This window comes from Juglans regia, chromosome 1, assembly GCF_001411555.2.
Source record: "Juglans regia cultivar Chandler chromosome 1, Walnut 2.0, whole genome shotgun sequence".
In the NCBI taxonomy this organism is placed as follows: Eukaryota; Viridiplantae; Streptophyta; class Magnoliopsida; order Fagales; family Juglandaceae; genus Juglans; species Juglans regia.
In genome coordinates this window covers 2,703,623-2,712,894 of record NC_049901.1, presented here as the reverse complement: position 1 = coordinate 2,712,894, position 9,272 = coordinate 2,703,623, and the positions used below count along the sequence as shown (strand labels likewise).

General features: G+C 39.8%; 2 protein-coding genes across 2 annotated transcripts; both read right to left on the bottom strand.

Annotated features, from left to right (window-relative positions):
• Nucleotides 1-2,706: 2,706 nt before the first annotated feature.
• LOC108992788 (uncharacterized protein At1g15400-like) lies at nucleotides 2,707-3,024 on the bottom strand. The gene has a single exon (XM_018967432.1). The coding sequence runs from the start codon at nucleotides 3,022-3,024 to the stop codon at nucleotides 2,707-2,709; it is 318 nt and encodes a 105-aa protein (XP_018822977.1).
• A 1,307-nt stretch (nucleotides 3,025-4,331) lies between these two features.
• Nucleotides 4,332-8,376, bottom strand: LOC108992874 (probable prolyl 4-hydroxylase 7). The gene is made up of 8 exons (XM_018967581.2): nucleotides 8,001-8,376; nucleotides 7,841-7,927; nucleotides 7,676-7,733; nucleotides 7,419-7,523; nucleotides 6,131-6,188; nucleotides 5,870-6,045; nucleotides 5,624-5,684; nucleotides 4,332-4,793 (listed from the first exon to the last, which is right to left on the bottom strand). The coding sequence occupies exons 1-8, from the start codon at nucleotides 8,105-8,107 to the stop codon at nucleotides 4,486-4,488; spliced, it is 960 nt and encodes a 319-aa protein (XP_018823126.2). The 5' UTR covers nucleotides 8,108-8,376; the 3' UTR covers nucleotides 4,332-4,485.
• Between the last annotated feature and the right edge of the window lie 896 nt (nucleotides 8,377-9,272).

The window sequence follows — 9,272 nt, the reverse complement described above, 5'->3', positions numbered from 1 at the left end:
CAAGCTTTTCTTGAGTGGAGCCATACGCAAATAACTCTTAATACAATGTGCCAAGAAAACTCAACCCATCAATAATTATTAATTGTGCGCTCATAATATTTTTCTTTTTTTAATAAAGAGCCAAGTTTTTTTTATCTTTCTTTAAAGAGTAATGCTATACATCACACCACTATCTTATTTTCATCTCATTATGTAAGATGTGGCATATTTATTATCTAATGATGATAAATAATTATTTAATAAATAATCATTCAATGGTGATAAATATGTCACATTATATATAGTGGGATGAAAGTGAGATAGTAGTATGATGTATAGAATTTTATCTATGAAAAACACTCCCACACCCTATGAAAAAAAAATTATAGATGTTAGATGTGAAAGTGAACAGTAACTAATGCATAACTATTCTCTGCTAAAAATAGTTTGAGTCTTTGACATAACATTGTTTTTCTTTAACGGTGCTAAAATTGAAGAAAATTGAAGGCGAAGTTGCTTAGGAGTGGCTCTATACATTCACCTTTTTTGTCCTTTTAGGAAATTAGGTTTAAATTTTTTTAAATTCCTCCATATCATAAAAAATACAGAAATACTACTTACAACCGGTGTGCGCAACATTTGCGTAACCGGCTGACACAATTGGGTCCCACCGTCCTATTTTTTCTTTTCTTTCTTCGTCTTTCAGTCTCTCTCCCCTTTCATTTTTCCATCTTCTCAAACAACTCTCTTTTCTTTCATACTCAATTGGAAGCATTCTATTTCTTATGAGAAAAATCTAACAGACGAGGTTTAACATTACATAGAACTAAAAATGAAAATAAGAGGTTCTTCAAACTTAAAAACCGCAAATCATGCTTCAGCCAAGCCTTTGCTCTTGTGGTACAAACGGACGAAACGTAGCAACACCACCTCTCAAATAGCTCTTTGACCTCAACCTTAGACGAAACCCATTTCGGAACCCATATACATGTTGACATTCTCGAAATTTTCTGCTACCATGTGCTGGCCCTTTTTTTTCGCTACGTGCACCCCACATGCACGATTCCACCTTCATGTGAATGCCGCCCTTCCATCCCTCTCTGTTCTCCATTTTTATATCAACAAATAGACATGTATCCCACTCCACCTCACAGAAATCACCAACCCAAGCTACTGCATCTGCACAATCCGCCATCCATGTATCGGAACAAACCGAGAGGAGGAAAACAACTCCCGTGCGACCTCTCCGCCATGGAATCACAAACCATGTACATCCACATTGCAACCTTCCACGTGCTACACCACCGTATCCGATATTCAAGTATAGTTTCACCACCCTCTTCAAGCCGAAAGCCAACTTGCACCACGGGTTATACCCTAGTAGCCCACTCTTCCTACACGTTTTCAACTCACACGACAAGCCCCATACTCCTCTGTTTGAACCATCCAAAAACAGAGCAAAAACAACCTTTGTTTCACCATTCAGACCATTGTCCTCGCACGGAACCTCAGTCACCCACGTCTCCACGTCCAGGAAACACCAAAGCCCAGCCCCACCGTGCCAACCACCGAAAATAACCCCACTGTAGAGTTGTCCACGCCGCAAAACCCCACGAAGCTGCACCCTCACGACTCCCCACAACCATGGCCTCAGCCCTACGTTTGGTCCCGTAGCACTGCTACTCCGGCGCACCACCACCAGAACCCCAGATCACCACCGCGAACCACCCATTCTTACACGCAGTAACGCCTCACACAACTCTATTTTTCCCACCCAAAAACAGAGCAGTCGTCCACGCCAACAGCCCCGTTTCCTCCACACCTCAACCGCACAGGCTCCCGTTCGTGCTCCTCAGATCAAGGCCAAACGCCAGCAGCGACGGAAGCCGCCAACCATTGTCCCGACTGCCGAAAGTCGTTGTCTCTCCCTCGCATTAATCTCACTATCCCTCTATCTCTCTCTTTCTCTCACATTATCTCCCTCTCTTTCATCACTCTTTCTCTCTCTATGCTCAGTCGCCCATCCGCCGGCGTATACACCTCAGCCACCCAAATTTTCGTCGCAGCCTCTTCAGGGTGCCACTGTCTCTTAGTTTTCCTTGGGTCAGTGCTGCCGCTACATCATCTTGGTATTTCTTTGTTTTTGTTTCTCTTTTGTTTTTCGTTCTCTTCTGTTAAATTTTTCTCATGAGTAATAGAATGCTTCCAGTTGAGTATTAAATAAAAGAGAGCTGTTTGAGAAGATGAAGAAATGAAAGGGAAGAGAGACTGAAAGACGAAGGAAGAGAGGGGAAAATAGGACGGTGGGACCCAAATGTGTCAGCCGGTTACGCAAAGGTTGCGCACGCCGGTTGTAAGTAGCATTTTTGTAAAAAATATCACATCACTTAATTATGTCATTCAAAACAACCCAAGAAAAAAAAATTAAAATGGAAGTTTTTTTTTTAAAGAAAAAAAAAAGATGTCTCTTCCCTCGGTTGAAATTGAGATAACCAAAAAGAATTGCTAAACACCTACACGAATCGTGAGGCACGAAATGAACATTTCTTCCAAAGAACTCTCATAACTCGTTGACAGAAAAAAATAGCATATATTCACGTCATTAAAAAAACTCACTAGGCTGAAAGAAATAAAATCTTTTAGGAAGAAAAGGAAAGAGAAATCTAATACACAGAATTCTTGCACAGATGATTGATTAGTTATGAGGAACAGAACTGAAAGATCCTCCTAGGCTGTGGGAGAAGAACCAATACATCGGCCGAAGAGGGAACAGCAAGAGCAGCTTCGGACCTTGTTTTGACGCTTAGTCGAATTCGATGATGATGCGGGAGAATCCGAATTATAAGCAATCTCCGTAGAGTGGAACAGGAACCTCTTGTCTTCTTTGCTTCTATCGTAACGTTGGAGGTTTTCCGCTTCTCCTTTGTCTGTGGCGGATTTGTTGCCGGCCCTTGGTTCCAGCACCCCAAAAAGTCGGTCGTCCCAAATGTGGCCGGAAGAGCCCTGCCTCCGGAATGAGACATTTGATCTCTGCAACGTATTCATGGGTAAAATCTTTCTATGTACTGTTTGTCGTGTCTCCTCCTTTCTTTTCTAAACTCTCTGAAGCTGCCTTTGTCTCTCTCAGTCATTTGATTTTAAACGTAACTGTTTCTTGCATGGGAGCTTTTATCTCCTTTTTGTTCGTTGCTTGTCCGTTAATGAAGTTTTCAGAACTGTATGAACTCTAGAATTTGGGTGATTTGCGGATGGACGTGTGTTGGGCAATAATATCGGTGCATTTTCTTGTTGACGATCAGAGCTCCAGGATTATCTGGTTGCTTTTCGGAATATTGTTGATATTAATTAGGTACTGTGCTAACAATATGGTTTGTTAGTTTTGGAGGTTGAAACAGTTGGTTTGAAAAATCCACTTATCCAAAATATCCCAATATAACAGCTATTGTTCAGGATTAACTACTTTTGTGGGTTTTAGCCTACGTCTGATGTATGTATTACTATTACTATATATAACATAGTCATGCCCCCCAGGTGATAGAATTAGAACATCAATTGCCCTAAAATTGTTAGTTTTTCATGGAAATTTGGCATTGAACCTTCATTCGTACCCTTTTCGACTCGATCTCCAAGGATACAAATTACCATCATGTGTTCTTTCATTTATTAATTTGGTATATTCTTTTTTATGTTCCAAGCTCGGTTTAGATATACAAAACATCTCATCTTATCATTATAATTTTTTTAAATTCTCACACAAATATAATAAACAATTCAACATTTTCAAATCCTAAAATAAAAATAATATTATAACAATATTTTATTCAACTTTCAACAAAACATCTCTTTTCATCTGAACTGCGTAACCAAACGAAGCCTTTAAAATCATAATGCATGAGATTATAAATCTAAATAGAATATCTTTCTCTTTGTCATGTGGTGAGATGTATGGGTCTGTGTGGTAGACTATTAAAGAGAGATCAAGTTGAAGGGAGTAACAATGAAGGAGATAAATGCCATATTTGGTGAGACCTAACGATTTTACGGCTAATATTTCATATTCTAATTCCATTGATAGCCCCTTCCCAGCCGCATGTCATTCTCATGCTAAAACTCAAAACCTTTTTCACTCGCGACAATTTCCTAGACATTGGATCTGTACTAAAACAAAAATTTGGTATGAACCATAGTCCCAGGAGAATGCAATTATAAAATGGAGGCAACTCCTGCACAGGCCACAACTACCAAAGCATCCTTAACTTCAGATTCCATTATACAATTCATATGAATCATTAGAAACGCAAGATTGAATATCAACGTAAAGGCTTAAAAAGAAAAACGTGATTGATTCACGATAAACAGGCGAAAACTCCATTTTTATATATGTGTGAGCCTGCTAAGAGGGTCTGGCTCTGCGAATATGTGATAAATGTGCCAGTAAGTCAGAGCTCAATGTTATATACAACAATTACAGGATTTAAATGAAGGAAAAACTAGAAGATGGTTTACTTAGGATGAGCAGACCTTGCAACTCTTCCGACATTGCCCGGAAGAGTCATTAGAACCCACCATGTAAAGAGGGTTCTTTTCACACTCACCAGTCTTAGCCCACATAGGGCAGTTCTCATCTCCATCCACGCAATCCCCACTGTCTGTGTCCCCTGCAGGTTTGTCGAAGGACCTCACGTGTATCCACTTGGTTGCAGACCACTTCTCACCCTCTATAACAGGGCAGCTGCCATGCAAGCTGTAGGTATCTGTAGTCGCATCAGGATGAAGACTGAAGAACAGCAAGGCATCGCCCTTTTTGGGTTTCACTGAATTGTTATAAAAAGGATTTTTCAGATTCTAAAATGGAAGTAGGGTGGGAACCCGGATGCTATACAAAGGTACGACAAACTAAAGAAAAAATGTAATGAAATGGAGAAATGTTGTAAGAAAGGTATATAAGCAGAACTACTGACTGGTAAGGATTTACTAGGTTTAATACAATGCTGAAAGAAAATTATAGTAAGATGCATCCCCAATCAAAGTTAAGCAAGGTTTGCAAGCCAATAGATTTGGAGACAAGGTCCAAAAATTAACAGGTAAGTGCAATACCTAGAGGGGAAATGATTTGTATAAGCCACGCACAGTCCCTTTAAAAGTGTTCCCCACCTCAATAAGTGTAAAACAACCTATTCTTTTTTAGTGAGACCCACTTTTTTACAAAAGGCCTATGCGGGATTTGTCTATTTGGGACTTGTACTTAGCATTACTCTCTCATAAATGGGCCCTATCATGTGGAGCATCTTGTAACACTGGGTAAAAGTGGAGGATTTTGCCCACCAAACAATAGCTGCGGCGTGATCTGATTCTAAAAAATGACTTGATTCTGTCTTAAAAATTAAATTACCAAACAAACAATTCAGAAGTGACCAGTAATCCATTTGCAAAAGGCGATTAGCATACAACCTACAAGTAATTTCCCTTACTCCAACTCAAGAAGGAAAAAGGGTAAAACAGCACTTATTGTGCACTATATATTGAGTGTTCATATCTACGTCAATTTCTCACAAGGATTCTGAATTAGCCAACACAAACTAGCATGTTCTTAAGTAAAACAATAGAAGAGACTCAGATTTGTTATCTGTCAACAAATTAATACCTGCATAGCCATTTTTAGCACAATCAGACCAGACATCATCCTTTGGTTGAGACATCCTTGCCTGTAGAAGAGAACTAATAAATGCCGGCTTAGAGACGCAGAAAGTGGAAAATGGAAAATGCATACACAACATGACATAAAGACATGGGCCGTGAAACCAGATAAAAGTTCTCCATGGAATTTCAAGAAAAAAGAAAAGAGAAGAGAAGACCACTTGGATAGTCACACTGACAAGAAATTGTTTACCTCTGAATTGGGAAAGATTGTCTCCCCACCCTTCTCAATATCAGACAAATACATCAATACAGTGGCAACCCGGTGGCCACCCAGTTCTTGATTAGCCTTGTCATGAAAAAAATCAAAATGTGGTTCATATTTCTCACCATGCTCATAGTGGAGTATTTGCATGGCCTCCCCATTTTCTGTTTACACAGAGACAGAAAGATAAATTCAAAAATGTTCAGTACACGAAGAAATCATAAATCTACAAGAATGTAATGACATTACCTGCTGGGAGGAATGTCCATGCAGCAATCCTGGCCTCAATTTCTGCAACTATTGCATCCTTCAAGATGAAACAAGACACCGAATAAGCATTTCCAAGTTATAATAATTGGAAAATGCGTGTTCACAAAATAAAGTTTTCATTTTTATATTTGATAAGTGCATATTCACAAGATGGATATGAAAAAAAGGTCATGTCCTTGCAGCAACCAATGGCAGCATAGTCATAAACTTACCAGATCTAACACAAACCACCTTCTTGGATGTGATTCTAAGGGGGTGCATAAAGAAAGGTTCACTATGTCACAGCCAAACAGAGGTATGCACACAGGGCAGCATGCATACACATGCAGATACATATGCATATAAGTTTCCTAAAGTTTTTTCGGTTTGATTAATGGAAGTTCAAACGGCTGGGACAAAAAAAAAAGTGTTTGAACAGATATTATACCCGACATAACTGGTACAGCTCCAATTCAGTTTCTCCAATGTAGAAAGCCGATTTTAACCAAATATAGTTCACTCTCAGATACCAGAGAGATATCTATATATCCCATTGTATCATGCATTGGGTTCAGTGCCCACCCATTAAATTAGTTCAAAGAGTGTCTACAGAAAACGTTCAGAGAACCTTGTTTCCTAAGACAAAGTTTATTCTTTCCATGACATGGTCACCAAAAAAGCGGGAGTACGAAGAGTCAAAAAGGTTTGATAACGACATAATTTGTTATCAATTTACCTATAAAGAAAACTGACATAATTTGCTAGCCATTCAACACTAATTTACACTGTTTAACCCTAAATGCACTAATCCCCTAACTTAAATGCATATTTAAACCTTTCATTATAATTTTATTACCTGGCTTGTATCTTTGGAAATTGCCCATACGCTCCAAACCTTAAAATCATAACTCACTGTTAAACTAGCTAGTTAAATAAAAAACTGTAGTTAATGACCCCCTAGTTCGATTTGAGTCACGCCCTGCTTCCTAAATATAATATACACGAAACACCTAGTGCAATTGCCGAAAACCAGCATCGCTTTCTAAATGCCAAAAGCAGCCCGTCATTCTCTTGATTGTGTAGGCACTGCGAGACAAGCATGTAAGATAACAAAACCACGAATATTTAACACGGTAAGATTCACAACTAAATTTGCCAATGTATACCATCTTCAACTCTACACGAAATAAGCAAGGGCAATAAATTCGTACAATTCTACATGCACAGAATTAAACGCAGTCTCAGAAGAGGTCCATAAATGAGGGGGCAGATGAGGGATAAACAGTACCTGAGCTTTCTGAAGAAACATGCCAGAGCTTGTTCGGACCTCGCTCGTAATACTCTTACCGGACTCGTTATCCGCCACCATCGACTTCTCCAGCTTATCCCTAGACTACTTTCCCCAAAATTAATACAAATCGAAATCGAATTAAGGACAAGAGATACATTTAGATAAAATCCAATTTCTCAGTATGCTCATAGAATTCTACACGTTCTGAAAAAAATACGAAATCGAAGGGAGAATTCTCAGTATTTTTGAATTACCAGTTTGATTAGGTGGTCGCACTCTCCATCGGTCAGAAATCCCTTATAAACGAAAGCCCTTCGGTAGTAAAATGCAGGTAAAAAAAAAATCAATATTGACAGCAAAAGAGAAAAATAGATTTACTAAAATGAGAGAGAGAGAGAGAGAGAGAGAGAGAGAGAGACCTGGGACGCCATGAGAGCTGAGTGACACGAGTGGGATCAAAAGCAGGAGAGAAAGCACCTCCGTTCAGTCTCAGCACCGATTCAGGCCTGAAAACCGCATCAAAATTTAAATAAATGATTTTTAACGGCATTTCCACTAAACAAACACACAGAGGCATACGCATTCTTGTCTCCCAGCAATCCTCGCAATTGGATAGCTGAAAGTGAGAGACTCGGCAGAAGGAAAATAAAACAGATAGAGAGTGGGATTAAAGATCGACAATCCATGAGAAGTCCGTCACTGTTAGAGACAATCTCGAGAGAGAAAGAGGCAGGCTTTTGGCTTTGGGGTTGGGGCACAAAGAAGAAGGATATGAGGTATCCAGATTTGAATTAAATGCTTTGAAAAATCAACGAAGAGATGGAGAAGTGGAGTTTGTCTGGTCCGGGCAGATCAGGCGACTAGACGAAGGGCAAGGCCGCCAAGGGCAGTCGAGGCCTCTTTTTCCTTCTTTTAATATTGTTTGTTTGCGCCAAGTTGGAATTGGATTTGACTTTCTTCGATCGAGTAATGTTACGGATCCGCCATTGTTTACTGTTGATTTATATCACATCTTATATGTCACGATTTTTATTTTTATTTTTAATTTTGTTTTCTCTTTGAAAACTCATTTGTCTCTTCTCACCTGTTTCCTACTTTTCTTTATGATTCTCTCTTCTCACCCTTATTCCTGTTGCAGCCTAGATTTGCCGCCGCCGCTATTGTTGATTTAGCCTCCCACTGCAGCCACCAACCACTATCACCACCACCACCGAGCCTATCCTCCTCCCCCAGCCCGAGGCCCGTAGCTCCTCCTCAAGCACGCCTGTAGCCCAACCCCACACACCCACGTCACGGCTAACATTCCGCCACCTATAGCCACGTGTCACCGTCCATGAGCATGCCGAACATCTACCCCTTAGCCATACCCTCCTTATCTAGTCCACGCTGACCGTTTCTCTCTCTCTCACATGCCCTCTCCCTCACTGCCAAATCTACACCACAAGACTACTGATTGACTACCGCCATCTCGACAGTTGACGCTCGAAGATAGGGAGGGGCAGGAGGCCTTGGGCGAGGGGGGAGGCCTTGGGCGACACGGGTGGTGGGGAGAGGAAGCAAAAATGAAATTTAAAATGAGAGGAAAGTGAGTTTTATTGTGAATATTTTTAGTCATTTTATTATAGTATATTTTGGATGATCTCAAACAATGGGATGATGCCAATACTTTTTCGTTGGTAATTTGTTCCTTTCTTGAAGGTTCTTACGGTTGAATAAAGCAAAGGCCAATAAGGATTAAGGATATTTGAACGAATGATGAGAGATTTTATATCAAATTCATCTCTTTTGCTGGTTTGGGGTGAGATAAAATATAAAATTTTCATCTCATTTTTTTTTAATTATATTTTTTTA